The sequence below is a fragment of the Pseudochaenichthys georgianus genome, chromosome 12, assembly GCF_902827115.2.
Source record: "Pseudochaenichthys georgianus chromosome 12, fPseGeo1.2, whole genome shotgun sequence".
Lineage (NCBI taxonomy): Eukaryota > Metazoa > Chordata > Actinopteri > Perciformes > Channichthyidae > Pseudochaenichthys > Pseudochaenichthys georgianus.
This window is the reverse complement of record NC_047514.1, coordinates 28,812,741-28,836,501: the sequence shown is the minus strand read 5'-3', so window position 1 is coordinate 28,836,501 and position 23,761 is coordinate 28,812,741. Positions and strand designations below refer to the sequence as shown.

The 23,761-nt window shown below is 41.7% G+C and overlaps 1 protein-coding gene across 1 annotated transcript; it reads left to right on the top strand.

The window, feature by feature from the left end:
• The first annotated feature begins 4,968 nt into the window (after positions 1 to 4,968).
• Positions 4,969 to 20,619, top strand: LOC117456345 (serine/threonine-protein phosphatase 6 catalytic subunit-like). The gene is given in 8 exon segments (XM_034096194.1): positions 4,969 to 5,136; positions 17,469 to 17,564; positions 17,935 to 18,000; positions 18,613 to 18,754; positions 18,842 to 18,921; positions 19,718 to 19,927; positions 20,020 to 20,235; positions 20,237 to 20,619. Coding segments are annotated over 8 exon segments (918 nt in total). The 5' UTR covers positions 4,969 to 5,061; the 3' UTR covers positions 20,270 to 20,619.
• The last annotated feature ends 3,142 nt before the right edge of the window (positions 20,620 to 23,761 follow it).

Below are 23,761 nucleotides of genomic sequence, written 5' to 3'. Positions count from 1 at the left end.
TTCTAATGTTTTTCTATTTTCCTTCCCTCTGTGTTTCCTGCATGTAAGGCAGTTGGTGTGTCGTAGCCGGCCTTCGACACGGATTAAATTGTCTTCAATGATCGGGCTGAGCTGTTGGAGACAGCTGTTTTTGGGTATTCGTTTTTGCACTTGGAGAGCTGCAAGTTCCCTTGCGAAGACTGACCTTTGTGTCGCTTGGAGGACAACATGCATTGCTTGGTCCAATTCCTCTGGGGTATGAGGATGTTTACACGAGTGCCAACCTTTGCACTTACTGTTTGTGTTCGTCTGTATGCAAGATCTGGCGATGTGGAAAGCAACACCTCTTAGGAGTGGGTGGAGGCTGGAGAAGCGCTGGAAGCGGCCTGGGGTAAGTCGATCCTCGTTCAGGTGAGTAGGTTTGTACCTCTGGTCTGATTTCAGTGTCATCTTCCGGTTCTATCAGATTGCATTTTTCACATGTCGGAGCTTTCTCGACAGGTAGTGATCTCAGGAAAGGCGGTCCGGTGAACCAGTTGGTTTGCACGATGCAGGAAGCAGATAAGGCCCTCAACACATGGTCGACAGTATTTTACTTTGACGGGAAGTAGCGCCATTGCTCTGGTTTTGACGACTGGCGTATGCGTTGCACTCTGTTGTGAATGTAGACGTAGAATCGTTTGTATTGTAGATGTAACCAAGGATTACCTTGCTGTCACTATAGATGTATGTAGCATCAAGCCTGACGTCTAACTCGTCTTGGATAAGATCTGCCATTTCAACAGCTAGGACAGCCGCGCACAGTTCCAATCGTGGGATGGTAGGTTCGGCCTGGGGGGCGAGAATTACCCATGACGAATCCAACCTCAGTTTGTCCGTCCTGTTGAACCGTCTTCAGGTAAGCGACAGCTCCGATTGCTTTCGTCGAAGCGTCTGAGAACACACATAGCTCAGTGTATGTGGTACATGGAGCTTCCTGAGGTCTTGAAGCGATTCTCGCCAAGTGTCCCACTTGTGTCGTTTTCCTTCTTGGAGAGGAGTGTCCCAATCTGAGGTTTGGGAGCTGAGTTCTCTTAGGAGAGCCCTTCCTTCGATGGTTACAGGTGCCAACAGACCCAAAGGATCAAAGATGCTGTTGACCACAGATAGGACACCGCGACGAGTGAATGGCTTGGTTTCTGTGGCTACAAGGTAAGTGAAGGTATCTGGATATCTCCCAGAGAAGACCCAAGCTGCGCTGAGTGAGCGGAGTCTCTCCGACCAGGTCCAAGTCCTTTATGTTAGTTGCACAATCCTCGGGAGGAAAAGCCTTAAAAAATGTTGACTGTTTGAGGCGAACTTGTGAAGGCGGAGGTTTGATTCTCCTAGAGAAGCTTGCGTTCTTCTTATTAAGTCCATTGCCTCATGGTCGGTAGGTATGGATACCAAGCCGTCATCAACATAGAAGTGCCTTTCCATTTGATGGCCCTTCTCATTCTGTAGATTGCCAAGGCAGGCGAGGGGCTGTTACCAAAAACATGGACTTTCATTCGATATTCTATGACCTTCATAGTAACATTGTTGTCTTGGTGCCATAAGAAGCGAAGATAGTTGCTGTGTTCTTCGCTCACTTCAAAACAGTAAAACATTTGTTGGATGTCCGGAAAACGGAGAAGAACCCCAATTAAGGTGTTATTCAAATCCGGGTTGGTTAGCAACACATCATTGAGAGAGACACCACGATGTTCAGCGCTCAAATCGAAGACTAACCTGATCTGGTTGGGTTTCCGAGGATGATATACTCTGAATTTAGGAAGATACCAGCATTCCTCTGCATTCTTCAGCGGTGGTGCCTCTTCAGCGTGTCCATGTTGCATGAGCTTGCCCATGAACGCAAAGTATTGTTCCTGCATGTGTGGTTTCCTTTTCAGTACTCTCTGCAGAGACGTGAACCTGCTGACGGCCTGCTCTCTATTGTTGGGAAGGCGCTGACGGTATTCCCTGAATGGGAGGGGGGCAACCCACCTATTATCTCTGCTCCTGTAGGTGCTGCAAAGCAGTATTTTAACCTGACAAATTATATTAAATGTTTTTTAAAACACCACAGTACCTCCTGCCAGACGGCAGCAGACAGAACAGTGTGTGGCTGGGGTAATGTTGGTCTTTGATAATCCAGAGGGCTTTCTTCCTGAGCCGCTGGGAGTAAAGTTCCTCCATGGATGGCAACTCCGTACTGGTGATGTGCTGTGCAGTTTTCACCACCCTCGGTAGTACCCGTTGGCCTTTACACAACTTCAGTAGAGTAGAGAGACATGTTCTTTACTTAATATTAAGAGTATTTAAACGTTTTGTTACAATGAACTTCTACCCCACTCAGAGGTCGCGTTAACCGAATATTTTCCGTCTGACGTTTCCAAAACCTAACTTTGCCGTACAAATCATTGAGTTCACGAGCGTGCTCTTCCCCCCCCTCGTCAAAGTTGTGTAAAGGCCAACGGGTAATACTGGATTTTGATGGAAAGGTTACGATCCTGTCAGCGAAAAAGTGTAGCGCAACCTCTGACCCCACTATTATGATGAATACATATGGACCGATCTGCACAATGACTACTTTTACTTTTGATACTTTAAGGATATTTTCATGCTAATACGTTTCTACTTTTACTTGAGTAACAACTTGATTGCAGGACTTTGCAATGAAGTTGCTTTTCTTCTTTTTACAGAGTATTCCTACACTCTGGTACGGCTACTGTTAATTAGGTACACGGTACGAGTACTTCTCTCTTCATGTAAATCACTTAAGCTCAGATGTAGCTTGGTACCAACTGAACCTGTCATCAAGCACCAACACCACTCACCTCAATCTGTCAGAGGAATTCCAAACCCCCGCAGCCAGTGCGTGAATCAATGCATGATGAATTGTTTCTGTAAGCCATAATGTATCTTCCTCCACCAGCCAGACGTTCCCTGTCCTGTCTCTCTGAGCTTTCTGAAACAAAGGACCTGCCCTGTGTGTCCTCCCAGACAGTGAACAGCTGCTTGGTTTTACCCCCTGCACAAACTCTAAAGACAGATGAGCACCTTTTTGTGAGTAGACAGAGAATCAATTGTTCCACACACTGTGGTTAACCTGAGATCAGAGCCACAGCACAGGGAATCCAGAGATCAGCCGAGGGCTTCTGGTCCATGACAAGGAACTTGACTACTGCACTTGAATTGCCCAGCAGCGATGAATGCAGAGTTTTTAAATAATTTCAAAGTGATAAGAGTTGTTTTTTTCTTTTCTTATTTGTAAAAGTTGAGCCTTAGAAAACTGAGATGGTGGATGGTCAGTGGTGTGATGTCACTTAGTACATTTACTCAAGTACTGTACTAGAGTAAAACAATTGCGTTACTTGTACTTAACTTGAGTATTTGCACAATATGCATCTTTATAGTTTTACTCCACTATATTTTGTGGGTAAATGTTGTACATTTATTTTTACATATTTCATTTCATTTCAAACCTTTATTTACCCAGGTGTATCCCATTGAGATCATTGATCTCTTTTTCAATGGAGACCTGCTCAAGTAGGTTCCACATGAAACATAGAAACATAAACAGAACAACAAAAAGGACATCATACAGCATCATTACAGGGATTACAATTTACAATAACTATCCACATAAACAGGTACCAACAGCATCCGACTGAGTAGCATCCAACCAGCTTTAAAAACATTTAGTGGCACCAGATTGCTCAGTTTCCATTTCAATTGCAGACTATTCCAAGACAGAGGAGCTGCGCATCTAAAAGCTATCTTCCCTAAGACATATTTAGTCACTCATTACTTTGCAGATTTAGGTTACCAATACAAAATATAAATCCATATACATTATAATATTATAGGTTAAGCTATAAGTCATTCAAAACAACCCCACCTTTACCATGTGCAACATTGCTGTTATAAATGCAACAAAAACTGTTATCGAATCATTTTAACATATACTGTATGGTGCTCAAAATGGCTATTTTGCATAACGAGTACTAATGCTAATACGTTTTACTATTACTTACGTACAATTTTGATTGCAGGACTTTTACTGCGTTAACTGAGAATTTCTACACGGATGTATTGCTACTTCTACTTAAGTAAAAAGTACTTCTTCCACCTCTGGTGTTTAAATGCACTACTTATGCATATAAAATAAGATTGACCTTTATTAATCCCTGTGGGGAAATTCAGTATTATGCAAACAAAACAAAATTTAACAAGTCTAACTTATTTTACTAAGTTTCCGGTTTTAGATATACACCTCTACAATATGTGCATTAATATTATTCCCACAGCACAAATTAAATTAAATAGGTTGATCAAATTCAGTGTTGAATAACTATTCAACTCAGTATTAATACATAGATAATAATAATAATAATAATAATAATAATAATAATAATAATAATAATAACTCTACAGAGGGTGGTGCAAACTGCTCAGACATCACCATGGGTGGTGCTGCCACACATGGAGGACCTCTACACCCAGTGGTGGAGGATAAAGACCAGCAGGATGATCGGAGCCCAACCAACCCCAGGCCTCATGGATGTGCAGTATATTGCAGGAGCAAGTGCTCATTCTAAAAAGGCCATACGAAAGGGTACCAAAGGACGAAACCATATAGAAAAGGTAAAAAAAACAAAGGAGCTGTTATTGTGTAAGTGTCAGTTACCATTATATCCGCAGGGGGCGCTGTCGCGTACACCAAACACCATAAAATGGAGAGTCAAGTTAATAGATAATAGAAACCAACGCTAATGACATTTCGAAATAAAGGTTTAAAATATTTCCTGTAATTTTTTTTCAAATGTTTCCAAAACAAAAATGTATGCTTATTATATTCACTATTGATATAACATAGCATAATTGATGTAATTATGGTGTTATTTATTATTAAAAGACTGTTTTGCATGTTATTATATTTTATTTTGAAGTTTCTTACAGGATGTGGTCATCTGAGCTTGTGTTGCTGTTGAAAATGAAGGAGTAGTGAAGAGGAAGAAGAGAAGGAACTTGCTAGCTGGCTAACTACTTTAGCATTCTTCTGGTTTTAGCGTTCTGATAATGGCGCCTTTAGACCTTGATAAGTACGTTGACATAGCGAGGCACTGCAAATACCTCCCGGAAAACGATTTAAAGGTGAGTAAATGTGGCTTGTAATAGGCTACGGTTTTTTTCATACCAGTGGAAGCAACGGGTGACTAAAACATGTTAGGTGAACACGAGCGGCTAATGTAATTGCAAACGTTAGGTGTTACTGAGGGCAGTTAACGGTTAACGTTATCATGGATTGTTATGTTATGCACATTATACCGGCGTCACCGATAAGGGCGATGGTTGGGCCACAAACTTGAATGGGCATCAGGACAGGAAAGTGAAAGAGGAAGCTGTAACCTGTTAGCTGTCAATGCCTTATGCTAGCTACTGGCTAAAAGTTAAATGTTGCGATTCTGGTGTGTATGTTGGGGAAAAACATGGGAACCACGGCAGACAAGATCAATATACAAACAATTGCTTAAATTCAATAACTCTCTTGCAAACTTTAAGAACAACATAGGCTATACCAGGGCTGGCTCTAGCCAATTTGATGCCCTAGGCGAGATTTTAGCTGGCGCCACCCCCCCCCATAGAATATAGAAAGACAAATACACTAACAAAACAGAAACGTATTGACATAGGTAATATAAATCGAAAAGGCTTCAAATGTATTCAGTATTGTATTGAACATGTTTGAATTGGGGGGTGGACATCACATCCTCTAGAGGGGTCTGGGGGTATGCCCCCCCGGGAAGAAATGTTTGAACATTTTAAAGTAAAATGCTTCAATCTGGTGCACTTTGAGCACACAATTACTAGAGACTAGACCTAGGGGTAGGGCTCTTCAACACGTCGAGCTACCGGTAGCTCGCGGGCAGCTTTTCAGTAGCTCGCCGCTCGATTATCGATTATAGCGTAGTAAGGTTGCTTCTTGATTTTTCGGCCGCAGCTGGACAATAACGTTTTTTTGTTTTAGAATTGTTTCTGTCACACGAATATCAAATTGGTCGGTGACGCAGAGATCAAGGAACAGACGTGACAGCGGCACAGCGACACCACACACGGAGCAGTCTGCTTTCTCCACCAACACCAGTCTAGAACCAACAACAGAATGGCCCGCACTGAATCAGGCCCTGTCGCTGCGACTGAGACACACAGTGAGGGATTTGTGTTAAAAAACACTCGTTATCGTCATGTCAGGTTTTTGGTGGATTTAATCAAGTCTTGGATTGCAGAGTATGAATGTCCTCTTGCTATTTTCAGTTGATAAATACTTGTGTAAAGTTTGTGAAGGCAGGCGGAAAGCTTCCGCGATCACCGTCTCCTCTCCGTTCCTCCAAACCCCTCCCCCTCCCTGAAAATAATGAGTGACAGGCTGATAGTGACCCGATAGAAACTTTATTATTCACTTAATCACTGATTGAGATATGATGAAGCTAACTTAGTCTCATACATTCATGGGATTTATGTAACAGTAATGGGCTGTCCACAATACAGCTTCGACAGCTTCAAAAGCGGTTTCCAACGCGTCTGCCCATTCACTTTGAATGGGGTGACGTCACGTTGCCTCGCTTTTCACCGAACTGAATTGTGGGTAGCATAGCGGGGCGTCTCCGGCGTCAGAAGTTGAACAATACGCCGGAGTAGCCAGCGCCAGCCAATCAAATCCCGTTTCTGAAAATCTGACAGATCAAGCCCTAGCCAATCAAACCGCGTCTAAGCTGGGAGAGATATCCCACCATTCATTTCTATATTTTAAAAAAAGATGGAGGAGAAACTAATTATTGCCGTAGCAAATCACCCGGTTTTGTATGACCAGACCCTCTTCACCTCTGGATACAAACCAGAGGAACCAGGCATGGAGGGAGGTGGCAGAGACAGTGGGTGAAACTGGTAGGTTTTCGCCTGTTTGGGGAGTTTATATATATATATATTGCTCGCATAAAATCCCCGGGGTTTTTTGCTTTGTATGTCGGGGGCGGGAGATTCATGTGATTGGTTGTTGGTCGCGTTGCTCGAATAAAATCCCCAAGCTTCAGACACGCCCAGCTCCAAGCTTTTTTTGAAGCTGTAGTGTGGACGCTCCGTAAGACAGAGAATGTGAGTGTGCACCCCCACATGCACTATTTTTGTTTTTATAATGCTGTTGTCTGCTGTGTTCAGACTCAAGTCATGTGTGTGATGCCACATTCAGGACATTCAGTATCCTTTTTTTTAACAGAAGACCGTGGCTAGAAGCTGCAGCTAGACTGCAGAAGTATTAGTTTTTTCGTTTTTGAGGATGGAACAATTTCACACACAGATATAGGGAGGCTAGACCTATACAGTTGATTTATTGTGGTTTATAATTTCATGTCAAGACGAAGAAGAAGATGAAAAAGATGGCTGAACTGTTCAGTGTCAATTATGTGGAGATGGAGGTTATAAATCTCCAAAATCATGTTCAGCTTAAGTCTCAGCAAAACTCACAACATTTCTGGAGCCTTGTAGACCCAGAAAACTATAAGAACATCACCAAGCAGCACTGAACACGTCTGCTTTATTTGGCTCTACAGACCTTTGTGAAGCAGCTTTTTCTGGCATGAATGTCATGAAATCTAAATACAGAACAAGACTGAGTGGTGAACATTTAAATGACTATTAGAGTGAACCTAGGTGGGTCCAGCATACACCTGTGTGGTGGACTCCATCCAGTGCCATTCATCTCACTAACTGTGAACAAGAGTGAATGCACTTATTTGACCTTAAGTGCATACAATGCTTGTAAGGTAGTGATTAGGGGAATTTATAATAATAATAATAATCCTTATATTTATTATAGCGCTTTATCAATGACTCTCAAAGCGCTTTACAAATACACATTACAGATCATACATACATGTAATGGTCATCTACTGTGGACAATACCCACAGGAGCAAATTCGGGTGAAGTGTCTTGCCCAACACAACGGCCTGACGCAGTGGGGCGGGAGCGGGTTTCGAACTGGATTTATGTGCATTTTCAGTGAAGTATATTATGTGGGCCATAATAATATGTGAGACATTTTCGTTTTCTTGGACCTTGATGTGAAGTTGAGATTTGTGATAAGCTTTGGGTATTGCAATTTCACACGTGTACAAAAGTATAGCTTAATTCAATTTATGAGTGCTATGTGATGGAAGTAGCTCTTGGCCACTTTCATTTTTTCAAAGTAGCTCTCAGATGAAGAAAGGTTGGAGACCCCTGCCTAGGGGACTACAACTCTAAAGATCGGTTTACATTTTAATAATCAAATTAGTATGTGAACATAACCAATAACCTACCATAGCCAATAACAAATAAACGGGGCACAAGTTGAATCCATATCATACAGTAGTTCTATTATGCCTTTAAGCCGATACGTTGAACCCGCCGGACCCATTTCTACTTTTGCGGAAATAAAGGGGAACGTCATTTAGACTAAATAGACAACCTAAAACGCATTTCTGACAAGTAGCCTCCCCTAGTGTCAAACATCTGAAATGTGACATGTCACATTGAGCTTTAATGGTAAAGTAACTATTATTTATAACTTAATTAATGAGGATAATTTTTTGGTTTACATTGGTTTGAACATACTTTGAATTGAAGAATAAAGAATATATTACCTAAATATAATTTAATCAGCTAAATTAACTGAGCAGATCATAATCATATTTCTAATCGTGCATATGTCACTCCGGGTTTACTGTGAATGTTTAGGGTTAATGTCCCGATGCGACATTAGTGTCACAGCAATATTTATCTCATTTGTTTCATATCAATTTGATCAAGAAATGTTTCCACAACATGTTAAATGTAATCAGAATCAGAAAACCTTTATTTGTCCCACAGAGGGGACATTTACATTGATTACAGCAGAAAAGAGCCAAAGACAGCTTAATGTTTAACAAAGGACATGTCATGTAAGCGTTTTTATTATTGTGTTTTACTTTTAGGCTTTCTGAAGATATGGACAGCTATCATAGCTACTATACATCACATTAAGAACAATGTACAAATGCTACCGTATTATATGGATTCAACTTGTGCCCCGCTGGACTTACTTTTCTGTGGTTTACCGTTACTGTGACATATCAGTATTAGCCATGGAAGATAGTTTGTTTGTTTGTTTCATTCACAGTGAAACATTCACTTCACACAGTGTAGAGTCTTGTTGTGATGAGAGGGATACAGGTATTTCATAAAAAAAACTTGCTCGCTGGAGAATAGCTACAGAACTTATATCACAATTTAATCGGAGCTGATCACAACTTGTCACAGATGATCCAGTCATGTCGATGAGCGTTCGGGCTGTGAATAAACAACTTGTGTTTTACTTTTAGGCTGTCTGAAGGTATGGACAGCTATCAAAGCTACTATACATCACATTAAGAAAGATGTACAAATGAAAGTTGAACACAAATATATAATTTAAATGATTTATTCAAGTTTGCAATGTTTTGAACAGGCATCCACACAGTCACCTACTTTGTAATTTTTGCTACCTTGTAAGCGTCACGATAACGACCTCTCACCCACAACTTCACATACGAGTACTGCATGTGCATCAAAGTGATCCTATGTAGGCAGATATAGCAAAAGATGAATGTAAACGACAAACGAGGCGATCAAAATGTTTATTTCCTGGTCAACAATGGGTCCTCAATGTACACGCCCCGGATTCCTATGACGAAAATAATAGAATGCCGCCAGTTGTCATGACTCTAGTTATACTGCAACACCGGTACCTCGCTCCCACGCTCACTCGCACTTTTGCTGTGAGCTGCGGGCACCAGATAAGCCAACATCCCCCACTTTCATCACTTACAGCTAGGTTTTAACGGTACTACTACTTTTATCGATACCGCTTATCGATACCGCTTATCGATCCGGTCCTTCAACGGTACTTTTGGAGAAAAAATAAGGTAAACAAATTGAGAACAAAACTAACATTGCTTTTTATTTAAATTAAATACATAATATTTCACATCAAAAGAAACAACAGTGTTTTAACAATTCATATTAAATAATCTGATGACAGAATTGTAAACAGAATAGCTGAAACTTTAACAAAATAAATAACTAATTTACCTCATGTTTGTATACAGGGCTCAATGCTAACTTTTAAAAGTGGTTGCCAGGCTGGCAACCAGGCATCAGCTTTTGGTTGCCAAAACTGAAAATACGGTTGCCATTTTTAGTCACCTTGTATTTTAAATAATTAAGATACTATACAGTTATACATCAACCTAATAATGAACATGTGACACAAAAGAATGTTCAAATGCTTTACAATAAGTAATTAACACAATTATTTGAAGCTAAAGTGGTAGTAAACTTGTCCATCCTCAATTGCTGATATACTAAACACCAGTAGTGCAGCTGTTGTCATGTTCTTCACAGATCCCTCACAAAGGAATTGAGCAAGTCACTAGTTTCTTGGTCATCCGTTGTCTCCCTTTCAAATTTGGGTTCTCTTGACCTTTGTGCTGACCCCCACTATAGATCCATTGGCCCTTCAGCATTGATTGTGGTTCTGTCATTGGCCAGACTAATACATGTCTAATGTTAAATAAATGAAAACCATTCACAGTTAAGAATTAGATATTAATTAGTAATGCTGTAAATTACCTTTTAATATGTCTAACTATATTTAAAATGTGTTACCTTTTTATATTAGTGATTATATTTGTATGCCAATATTTTCCTATGGTAAAGTTTCGTTTAGCACTTTTATTTTGGTAGTAATAAGATCGGGACTCTTATTTTGAAGGAACTTTTACCGGAAGTGAATGCACAACGAAGCAGAATGTACATATATTTCGCCTCCCAAGACTTTACACATTTCCTCTTTGCTTTTCGTTCGGGTTCACCTTGCGCTTTATGAGTTGAATCACTTTGAACATTCGTTTGAGATGTTGACGGGTTGGCCAAACTTTTTACCCCACAGTCAAACAACTTAATTTGCTTCGCCATTTTTTGTAAAACAAACACACGGCGCACCGCGCACGCGAGTAAACGTGCATCGCTTTCTGGCTCCGTAATCACACCAATGCACGTTCAACTTAAGTATCAGGTTCCGACTGGTCACAACAATAATTAAATATCACTCTTAACAGGGCTCGAGCTTAAGGACGTCCCGTCGTCCCGGGGCCGAAAAAAAAAGTTTCGGGGAGGATAAAAAATTATTTTGGGATGAATTTGGGACGAGAGTTAAAATAAAAATATCCTGCTAACTCTACTACAAACGGCGATGAAAATGAAACCGACTGCACGTTTTGTGTAGCACACAGTTATTAAAGGGGAAAGGAAACACCAATTACAGTTATAATATTCCGGTAGTTTATTCATTTTACAATGGATATTGATCGTAATATTTATTGTATATGATATTACTCGCCAAAAGAAAATTCATTATCCGCCGGCTGGGTGGGGAATTCCGGGACCAGGCCGCCGCCATTAGGGGAGTCCCAAATGGTGACGTCACTGGATGGGTCTTCGCTCCGGGTATCCATACACAACGTAGCAGATATGGCAGCGATGGAGGAATTTTGCAATGAGATCGACATTTTGAACGATGAATTTGACTATTCGTCGGGAGATGACATTGATGTGGAAGCATCTACAGTTACCAGGCATCCCATGGCCTATGCTTATGAACCGATTCGGTCGAATAGAGTGGCATACGATCCGGAATAAAAAAAATTAAAAAAACACAATGCTAACAGTGAGCCTCTGAATTAGCCCCGAGCGAAAAATGCTAACCTATTACTGCACCGAAACACATCGTTTATGATCGCAAGGAGACACAGAATCTAACGGTGCCCACCTCAACACTGAAAGATACAAACTCGCGAGGTTATCAACAAAAACGTACATCAAAACAAGTGGCGCTAGGTACTAACATACGCCAGGCTAACGGCTTACCTTCCTCATTGTCTGGTCTAAACTGGTCTTCAATGGCATTACAACGATAAAAACGATGATGTAGTTAATCCATAGGTTAATATCCAATGGGGCTGTGTCCCCTTTGAAATGTTCTGATAATCTATAAGCAATACAACTGCAATTCCGTTATCTGCTGTCCGCTCTGTGCTCCGTGCGCTCTGGGTCCTGCAATACCATCCATTGAACACCTAGTCCAGCAATACTAGCCTTTTTAGGGCTGTTTTCGACAGATGAGCGTGCGTATGCCAGTTTAATTAGTTGAGCTATAGAACACCCCCAATTCTCTATTGTACGTCATAATAATAGCTACCATTTAGTTTGGACGCGATTGCGTTAATTAATAAGGTCACACCGTGTCAGTAAATACATGTGTGAGCTAGTAATCTGGTAGTGCTGCAATATGTACCTCTCTCTCGGCAGCTGAAGCAACTCGTTTGGTTGCTCGAACTTCACGTTTGTTGACACTGTCATTGTCTTGCGCGGCCGACGTGCTGGGACGGTCGGTGTTCCCGACTGCATACGTTGAGAAATCGAATATTGTGGGAACAGATCCTGGCTTCAAATCCGATGTTTTGTATTGAACCAGGCATCCAGACTGGACTTTGAGCAGCTTCTCATCCTTTAGTGGCAGCCTATGGAAATGTACTTCTTCCTTCTTCGTATAAAATCCATTTGTGCAGCCTGGGGCAATACAATAAACTCCTGACGACGACCGTTTTCTTGTAATGTAAACTACTGGTGCATTGCACGCCATGTTATTTGTTATTGAGCTTTGGCCCAGGAAGCCGTACCCACTCAGTGACGTCACTGGAAAAGTCCCGGAGCAATGGAAGCGCCCATGGTCATTAGGCACGTATTTCAAAAAGTAAATTCGCGTATCTCGATCGTTTACATTGGAAATAGACTAGATAAATACATTTCCTAACGGGAATATTGTCGCATGGAAAGCAGTTTGAAAAGTGTTTCCATTTCCCTTTAAACCTCCTTGTCAACATAAAAACACACGCACAAAACATTTAGCAACCCGCGAAATACACACACATGTAGCCACTGCTGTGCCGCTGGCTGTCAGCCAGCCACCCAGCTGGCTGGGCCCGCGAATTCCTGGTCCGCAAATTCGCGCTCTCTATGGTCTAGCCAGATTAATATAATATGGCTCTGGGTCTAGCTATGTACTGAGTGTGTGTATTTCGCGGGTTGAGTGATGTACAATGACAATGGCATCCCGTGGAGGAATTCTGAAATGTTTTACCGTTACATCAAAAAAACGCACAGCAGAACCAGACCCTGGAGCGCCAGCCTCTTTATTTACTTACTCCTCTTCATCCCCTATGAGTAATAAGGCTGAGATGAGAACCCTCCATCGTATTTAGTCCTTAGCAATATGCTGCGCCTCTCCCCATGTAGGGATGGGTACCGAGCCCCGGTATTAAACGGGCCCCGGGCCGGAATTATTAAAGACAGTGGTAACGTTAAGCTCCGACTTTATCAGACTTTTTATCGGTACAGGAGACATTTAAAAAATATATGTCATATGTATTATTGCTACATACACATTATATCGCAGTTTTAGTTTCACCGACTCCATTTCTAATATGCAATAAGACTAAAACATGCGTCTATGATGTATTTTCGAGCTTTCCAATCCAGATGAGATCTCTCTGTCCCGTCTATGTGCGAGGGGGCGGGGCAGTTTGTAAAGGTCTCCTGACTGTGTTACAGACTGTCATCCTGTTAGTGGGTACTCTGGGTTCTGTCTTCAGGACAGTGTTGGATTTTTTTTGATAATTGGATGGGACTTGATTGGATTCAATATTAGAGTAATTTTCTCGTTTGTGTGTTATACAAAGGCCAAATATATTTGGCCTTTGTGTATGTGATTGAATGATTTACTAAAATAAAAAGGTTGATGAATTATCATCTAATGATTTGTATGATGTTTTATTTATGTTAAAAGTCACTTTGAATGATTTTAACTAATGATAATGTAGAAAATAAAAAATAAAAATCGGGACGGTCCACATTAATTTCGGGACGGCTTGGATTGTATTTCGGGACGGTTCCGGGAGGATGGGGAAAAAAGTTAGTCGAGAGCCCTGACTCTTAATACAACAAATAATTAACATTTATCTATTTTGGGGTGCACATTTAGCTGTTTGTTGTCCTTATTTCTTTATTTTAAAAACGGGTTGCCACTGATGGCAACCAAAGGCCAAGAAGTGGTTGACATTTTTTCTGAATAGTTGCCAATGGCAACCTGGTAACCGTTACTGTCGAGCCCTGGTATAATTGAGTTAACTCCGTGTGTTGCTGCTAGCATAGATAATACCTGACGTGGAAACGCTACTCGTGGATGGGGCTACAGAGCTGCTAGAAAGACAGTCTGAATGTGGAGCACTTATGCTAAATGTTTCGACAAATGACTCGTGTTACCGCCCTTACATGCTAAACTCTTATTGCACTTTTGGAAACGAGCATTGTCCACATCGAGACGGGTAAAGTTTATCCACACCTTGGAGCGCTTAGTTCTCTCCGCCATCTCCTCCGTGTGTGTGTGTTTAGTGATGTGTCGGTCGCGAACGAGCCGGTTCTTTTGAATGGCTCTTTGGTACGAACGAGGGGAACCGAGTCCTACTTGGTGAGAGCCGTTCTTGTTATCGTTCAATCGTTGGTCCGCACTCACTGCCTGCCAAAATCCACTCGCCTTTTAAAAAGCTTGATTTTGTTCCCCAAACATATTCTGTGAAGACCCGCCCCTACTCTGATTGGTAGGTTTCAGCACGGAGTGAGATGGGGTTGGTCTTAACGGAATACGTTTTTCCTGGCCAAGGGCAGGTTCCTTGAACACAACAAGAGCGTAACGTGTCTTCACGTGGTATATGTCTCCTCTGAAAGTAGTAGAGACTAGATTGCCGACGGAGAGCACCGGAACGCCGCTCCAGCTCTTCAAATATTGCAGTACCCATAAGGAGCCGTATACATGCTGCAGTGTTTGCGTGGCTGTGTCTTTAGTTGTAAGCACAGTGGCGATCTGTTGTTGTTAGCATCTGGTTAGCTAGCTATGCTAACAAATTTAAAGAGCTTTCCTACAACCAGGTGGAAGAGAGCTCTCTCCTGAGAGGCTCAAATAACCTCAGCTCAGTGAGGTTAAGGCACACCTTGATATGATCATTATAGTTATTAATGAGACATTGGAGACTAAATGAAAAACAGGTATAAAATACTATGACAGTAACAAAAAAGTTGTTAAAAATAACAAGAATAGAGTTTAAAATGGGAGTGATTTGTAAAATATCCCAAAAAGAAAAATCTGCTTACAGTTCTGTTTCATATGGGTGTTGAGATGTATCCATAGATCTCTTAATGTTGCTCTCAAAGTGCACCAGATTGATGGTTTTAACTTCAATATTTAAAAAGAAAAAGCATGCCCCCGGACCCCCCTAGAGGGAGTTAGGCCCCCCCCACTTAAATCATGTTCACATGGATAATAAATACATTTGCACACATCTTGTGTCCATATCTTTCTGTTTTGGTGGTCATGCCACACCGTGCACGTGCATGCATGCGCGAGTCATGGTGAGATATCTGGATTAAGAGGTTGCTTTTTCTTTGCACAGCATGAAAGAAAGACGAAATAAATGGGCTGTGATTTTAGTTTTTTTTAAGCAGAGGTTGAGTTCAATCATTTGTACGGCCCTCGGAGGATGTTGTAAACATTTAAAGGAAAAAGGTTCCCCCCCTGCTGTAAATAATAATAAAAACCCTTGATTTATAACTTAACATCTCTGTCTCCTATTGATCTCAGTATATTATAAAGAATAGCAGTTAATTGAAGCATTATAGCGCAGGCCTTTGTCAGATGGTATATTACGCTGGTTTTTTTCTGCTTTGAATAGTTCTCTCTTTTTTCACCATACCTGTGTTTACATCACTGTTATTGACATTAGGTCTGGCAATACAGTCAATCATTATCCTGGTGATTATTTCGCAGATAAACCAAGTAACCCCGCCCCCTCTTTTGAACGGCTCTTTTGCCCCTTTCACATCAACGCGTTTTCAGCTCCGGCTCGGAGCGGGAGTCTGAAAAGTACCGGTTTTTCCTGTTCACATCGCAGAGGCGCCGTCGGTCTAGAGGCAAGAGTTTACGTCTCTCATACGTCGAGGCGGGGGCAGGTAGATGCTGAAGACCACAAAGAAGTCTTGCATTTCGCATGTGATGTTTGTAAAGTTCCAAGTAAAGTCGTCCCTTGTAAAGTCGTCCGATGCCTTCCATTTCGTTTCGTAAGAGGATAACCAAAGCGAACAGCGCTTCAATACAATCGGCCATTGTTGTTGTTGTCGATGTGTGAGGGATTTCCGTGCGGTTTGGATTTTATGAAGCAGGCACGTAGACGGTGACGTCATGACGCAGCTCTGGGCGGTGTGAACAGAGCGGGAGCAGAGCGGGAGCAGAAGAGGGAAACCGGAGCTGAACCAGAAAAGCTCCCGCTCGGAGCTAGAAAGGGAAAAGCGCTGGTGTGAAAGCCGCATGAGAAAGGAACAAAGCCATAAGATCCGGCTCCCTTCAAAGAGCCATAATTCCCATCACTAGTGTGTTGCTGCATGTAGCAGCTGCATGTGTGTAACTGCCCCGCCCCCTCGCACACAGACGGGGAGAGAGAGATCTCGTCTGGATTGGAAAGATCGAAAATACAAAAAATAACGCTTTTTGCAGTCTTTTTGCGTATTAGAAACGTAGTTGGCGACACTAAAACTGCAATATAATGTTTGTGTAGCAATAATACATATGACATATATTTTGTACATGTCTCCAGTAGCAATAAAAAGATCGATAACTTTGGAGCTTAACGGTACCACTGCCTTTAATAATTCAGCCCCGGAGCCCGTTTAATACTGGGGCTCGGTACCCGTCCCTACTTACAGCGCCCATCGTACAGGGCGAATGAAACGTGTAACTGGGGTGAAAAGGGTGTTACCTTTACTTAATTATGAATGTTGTTACATCAAGGCCGAAAATTAGGATGAGCACCAACAGTCAAAAATGTTTTTCCTCTCCCAAAACTGCCAGCGCAGCGCCCCCCAGACCTGGCGCCCTAGGCGAACATCTATAACGCCAGTGCTAAGGACCGGCCCTGTGCTACACCTACAATGTAAATAAAAGAACACTGATGTGAATATGAAAGCCAGGCATTATACAGTGAATTTGTCAAGAACTATATTGGGAATATTGGTTAATGGTCTTTGTAGCACTCTGTCTTTAGAAGGACAGGTTTTGAGCTCATACTTGATAGACTGATCGGGAAAAAAATGTAATACAATGCAAAGGATTGTGCCAAATCTCAGTTCAAGACTATAAAGCATATCCTTCCAGGAGCTCCTGGGGTCTTATTGGAGATAAAGATGGTTGAGCAGTAAGCCTGAGTGTGTTGCTGTGATGAAGCTGGAGTGTGTCAGACTGCTAACATGTCCCGTTTCACTTCCACAGAGGTTATGTGACTATGTATGCGACTTACTGCTGGAAGAATCAAATGTTCAGCCCGTCTCGACTCCAGTTACTGTTTGTGGAGATATTCATGGTCAGGTAGGCTGGACCTTTGCTAGCTTTAACACCTTTTAAAGATGATCAATTAACATTGCTTGTTACCAAATGTTTGTTCATCCAAACTGAGTTCACTGATGGAGATAGAACATGTGTTATATTAGTGGCAATTTATTAAAATATCTCATAAGTGACATCAACATTCTACATGTATAAGTAGGGTTACAAATGTCTTTTCAATTTCACAGCATCATTTTTTAACTTGTGTCCTACTTTTACTTTGATAGACAACTGGTTTAATCCCAAACTTTGAAATGTGAATTTTATTATATTGCTAATACTTTAGCATTTGACTCACAATTCTGTTTTCTTTTCTAAACCAAGGCTAATGTGTTCTCTTTAATGTTCCTAGTTTTATGATCTCTGTGAGCTCTTCAGAACTGGAGGCCAAGTTCCTGACACAAATTACATTTTCATGGTAAGTAACAGCAGTATTAAATATTCCACAATAATTCATGCCTTATTTCTGACTAAGTCAGTTAACCTCCATGCAGAAAAGTTAGGACTGATGTTTTGCTTATTTTACAAGATGAAATTATTATGAATAAAGCCCAATATCTACAGTACACATTTTGCTCTGGGGGCTTGACACCTTTTTGGAAGCAACCACATTTATATTGTTAAAGTCATGTATCCTGATTGTTTATAATCATGATTACTGTTCAACATAATGTACATTTCAAATTCCAAAAGTCCCTTGCATGATGGTCAAGTTAACCCTAATGTTATGGTACAACAGTAGTTGTTGTGATATTTTAGTCTGGACAAAAGTGGAAGAGCAACTGTTCCAAGAGCTGCTGCCTTGGCTACAAATACTCACCAACTGCTATATCAAGTGTGGCTTCTTTAAAAGAAAGCAAGGTCCAAATAAATGTCTCTAGTTCTTTCATGTCAAGGAGCTGATCCCATAAGTTTCCCCATGGTGTCAGATATGAACATGCACTGTAGAGAAACTGAGTTGTGTTTTGAATGAATATAAGGAGGCTCTTTATGTTTGCTACATTGATGGTGTCTTCTTTTCCTCCTCTAGGGAGACTTTGTAGACAGAGGATATTATAGCTTGGAGACATTTACACATCTGCTAGCTTTAAAAGCCAAGTGGCCGGATCGTATCACACTTCTACGTGGAAACCACGAAAGCAGACAAATAACTCAAGTGTACGGCTTTTATGGTAGGTTCACATGCGTCACTCTCACTGTTTATGTGTTCCATTGTTTTCTGTTTCATAATCATACATGTATGTTCTGCCTATTTTCAGATGAGTGCCAAACAAAGTATGGAAACGCAAATGCCTGGAGGTATTGCACCAAAGTATTTGACATGCTGACTGTGGCAGCTGTAAGTTCTTCATGGCTCGTTCACATTGGTGACATACAACGTGAACAACCTTTGTCTGTTAAGGGGGACGTTATGAAATGTGATTCTTTGATTGGTCTTTGTAGGATGTGTAAACACAGATCATCTCCCTCTCAAAGATCAAATGAAACGGAGATCTTTAGGGGCCCCACTAGTGCTTTAGTAAATCCCATGTGTCCCATCTGTCATTACTCTTTCCTAATCCATGCAAGTGGTGCCGTCCTTTTAAAGTTTATTTTTCTACCTTCCAGTGGCGCTCTGGTTTTGGTTAATATAAGTATAATATCAAAATCAACAAAGAGAATGAAACGTACTAATGTGTATTAATTAAGCTAATATCTGAAAACATTTTTGTTGAACTTATTTAATTTGAGAGTTTTCAGTGTTAAACTTGTGATTTGTTTTTCTTGGTGGTACATTAAGTAGCGTATCAGATGGAGCCAGAGTGTGCAGGGAAAGGGTACATCATCAGAACAACGCTAAAAACACTCTGTCCAACCTGAAGGACGTGCAGACGGGACATCTGTGCTGCTCACCCATCCAACAGAGAACTTAAAAGGCTTCATTTGCATTTTAAAGTCACTCAAATTAGATTTTGGTTTAGCATCTTGTCGCCTTCTCCACTGCTCTGTAGAGATGAAGATCTGTAAATCCTTGTTTGAACACATACACTTTGGCATGAACTGATTTACACAATGTATTGACGTTTTCAGAGGTAAAATCGACCTGATTCTATTTTCAAATGTTCTTAATGACATCTTTCAATGTGTCATCCCAGTTGATAGATGAGCAGGTCCTGTGTGTCCACGGTGGTCTTTCACCTGACATCAAGACACTGGACCAGATCCGCACCATTGAACGTAACCAGGAGATCCCCCACAAGGGCGCCTTCTGTGACCTGGTGTGGTCGGACCCAGAGGACGTGGACACCTGGGCCATCAGTCCTCGAGGGGCCGGCTGGCTGTTTGGCTCCAAGGTTACCAATGAGGTATGTGTCGTCAACATTTCAAACTAATCAATGGAAAACGCAAACTCCTGGAACAGCAGTTGATGGAAAGTAATGCTCATGTTTTGTTATAGTTTGTGCACATCAACAATCTGAAGCTCATCTGCCGTGCACATCAGCTGGTTCATGAAGGCTACAAGTTCATGTTTGACGAGAAGCTGGTGACCGTGTGGTCGGCGCCAAACTACTGCTACCGCTGCGGGAACATCGCATCCATCATGGTCTTCAAGGACGTCAACAGACGAGAGCCCAAGCTGTTCCGCGCTGTGCCCGACTCGGAGCGCGTCATACCCCCCCCGAACAACCACCCCCTACTTCCTCTAAGGACTGGTGCCAGCTCTCTCTGCTCCCCCCCCCTCTGGAGATCTCTCAAACTTAGTAGCTGATTTTAAGAAGTTCTTGGAGGTAACGTCAGGTCTACCACATCTTGAGTAACACATGGCTCCTTCCCAGTCTGCACCACTCATGATGTTCTGTCGTAAAAGAAAAAACACCCTCCTCTACACCCAATGAGAAAATGATACCTTTTAAATGTCTTCATATTTTAATGATAAAAAATGTTGAATGCTTTAATTCTTCTGTTATGTATCCCACTGAAGCAAATAAAACATTTAAACTGGTGATAACTGCCAATAATACATGTTCAAATAAAGTGATATATATTTTATTAGTCATTGTAGCAGTTTGATCTCATGCCTTTTTGAAGACTCGACGAGGATGAGCATTCCTGGAATAAGGAAATGAACTGTAGATAACTCCTGTTTGAACAGCTAATGCCCACTTGGAGCCTCGCAGCGGCGAAACTGGCACGCTTACACTGTAGGTGCGCCGCGTTTGGGTGCTAGTGGAGCCTCGCAGATGGGGGTGTTGCAGCACCCCCTCCTTCCCGCGTCCATTCACGATGTCTCACTGTCTCAGATCCCACGCAGCAAGCAGGAAATGAACCCAGCTCACACTGTCCGCTCCTCACAGCAGGGAGCCGCGCAGCGTCCCGCCAACACGGCACCCAGACCCCACGCAGCATTCTCATCTGTTTGTCATTACTGGTGTCATTTCCTGGTTGCTAACAAACGCCATTGTAACACATGATCACTGATGTTCCGCTGTAACGGTGGTGGACTCATCAGAACAGAGTGGGCGAGCTGACCAATCAGAGCACAGTGGGCTCATAGGGAGGGGGGGGGCAGGAGCTCCAACAAGCCGTGTGGCCAGCGCCAGCCAATCAAATCCCGTTTCGGAAAATCTGACAGCTCAAGCCGTAGCCAATCAAACCGCGTCTAAGCTGGGAGAGATATCCCGCCGTTCATTTCTATATTTCAAAAAAAGGTGGAGGAGAAACTAATTATCGCTGTAGCAAATCACCCGGTTTTGTATGACCAGACCCTCTTCACCTACCGGGATACAAACCGGAGGAACCAGGCATGGAGGGAGGTGGCAGAAACAGTGGGTGAAACGGGTAGGTTTTCGCCTGTTTGGGGAGTTTATATATATATATATTGCTCCCATAAAATCCCCGGGGTTTTTGCTTTGTATGTCGGGGGCGGGAGATTCATGTGATTGGTTGTTGGTCGCGTTGCTTGAATAAAATCCCCAAGCTACAGACACGCCCAGCTCCAAGCTTTTTTTGAAGCTGTAGTGTGGACGCTCCATTTTACAGAGGGGTGACTGACTAGTGATATTTATTCTTTACAAAGTAGAGTAATAAATACAGAAGCAGGGGAGAGGACAGTGGGGTTAACACAATGTCATTTATATATTAAATAAGCGGTATTCAATACTAAAGTACGGAAATTAAGAAATTCTTTCAGAGATACACTTGTATAGCAAAAAGGATAGAGAATAGAGTGCCACAGTGACGCGTCCTAAAACCCGGAAGTAAGTTAGCCTTTTTACCACTTCCGGTTCCTTCGACAAAAAGCAATCCAATTTCTCCATAGGATTTTGGAAAATAGCTCGAAATAAGGTCCATGGTTGACACAAATTGAAGAGACGGATCACGTTTTGTTCTACGACATTAAATACATCAACAGTGACCCCACTGGTGAGTTTACGTGTCTGAAAAACGATGGTTGTTAACAAGTGGCTGGACTACAGAAGTTGTAATCAGCAGCGAACCGCTTCAACACGTGTATTTCGGTTTATTCACGGCATTCAATTTGTTATTCGGTATTGTTGTTTTATAGTTATTTGTTAATGTAACCCAATTTGTGTTCTTTGAAATTGAAAAGGATATCGCTTTTATTTTGAAGTTGTTGCTATGGAAACAACATGACGGAGAAAAAAGTAATATCTTCTACATATAATAACGGAAAAAGTAAAGAATTAAGTGTATGTTTAAATGTTAGCACCTCCCGAAGAGGCTCAAGCTTTTACGTTGAGTCTGGAGTTTCAATACATTAGGAATTTGGTCGTGTAAAATGTGCTCTTGGGTTGCCATACAGCCAATGCGTGACGTCATTGGTAAGCGTCACGGATTCCGAACACATATGGTACCTACACCGGGAGAAAAATAAAACCAGCTTTCCTTCTTCATTTTGGCACATCCAAAACTGCAGAATGATAGTAGATAGTATGGACATCAAAATTGCTATCCCCAAGCAAATGGATATCCAGAAAGAGACCTAGGTTGCGTTCCGATAATCCAAAAATCAGCTCCTAAATTCTAACCCTATCTCCTATTCCTTGACCTCTGAGTCAAACGTCACGGGGATAGTGGATAGGAGAATTCAAAAGGACTTAGGAGAAGAGACTGCGGTACTTTGGAGAATCCTAATGCACTTTCACTATCTGACATGTTTATGACGCGCCAGCGGACGTCATGAATGTGCGTCTGCTGCTGTGGGGAAACTATGGAAACCACAGTTTTCTATACAGCGGACTACAACATGGATGTTCAATAAGAACGAGGGACTACTGTGACCTCATCTAGAGACTCTGAACCGTGCTCTGATGCTGCTGCTTTGCTTTATGAACGTGGACAACAGAGAAACATATTCTTCATGACCAAAGTTGGAATTGAAATAAAAAAGGAAAGTGACACTTATGCTCGTCTCCCTCTCCCTCCGGTCCACATTAATACCAATGATCCCAATACGTATGATTGTATGAACTATGAAAAGATCTTAAAATCAATACAAATGTATTCATTATAAACGTAAGTCCTTAACATCTATCACTGTGTATATCACCATTCAAACATCTTTTAAAAGTTGAACAAACTACACAGCTCAGTAAAGACTGTGAAATGTTGACTTTATTTGATAATTTCAGTAAAAACTAACGTTCATATTTCTCTTTTTGATTATAATACTGATGAACGTTCAAAACAAAGCACTTTGGCAACTTACCACATACGTTTTAAAATGCTTAATAAGCACCGTAACTTTCATGATATAATTTCTCGGTCATAATCGGTTGTTTCCGTGAACGGCCGACTGTTGAGTGACGGCAAATGCTGCGGCTGAAAGGCATTGTGGGGCAGCATTTTCTCCTCTACTTTCGGTAAGGGAGGTCCAGTGGTTCCCAAGCTAAAGGAGGTTATAAAGGAAGTTTGAAACCTCCTTTCCTTTCATTTAGATAATTGGAACGGTGTTACCGAACAAGATGTGGCCCGAACAACTGGTGATATTCTATAACGGTATAGGCAGATATATCAGGGGCTTGGCCTTAACCAGGAAATACACATTTCGATCGCTTCTTCTGTCGTTTACATAAATCTTTTGGTATATTTGGCTCCATAGGAACACTTTGATGCACATTCAGTACCAGTGTGTGAGGTTGTGGTTGCGATGCCGATATGCGGACGCGTACAGCGAG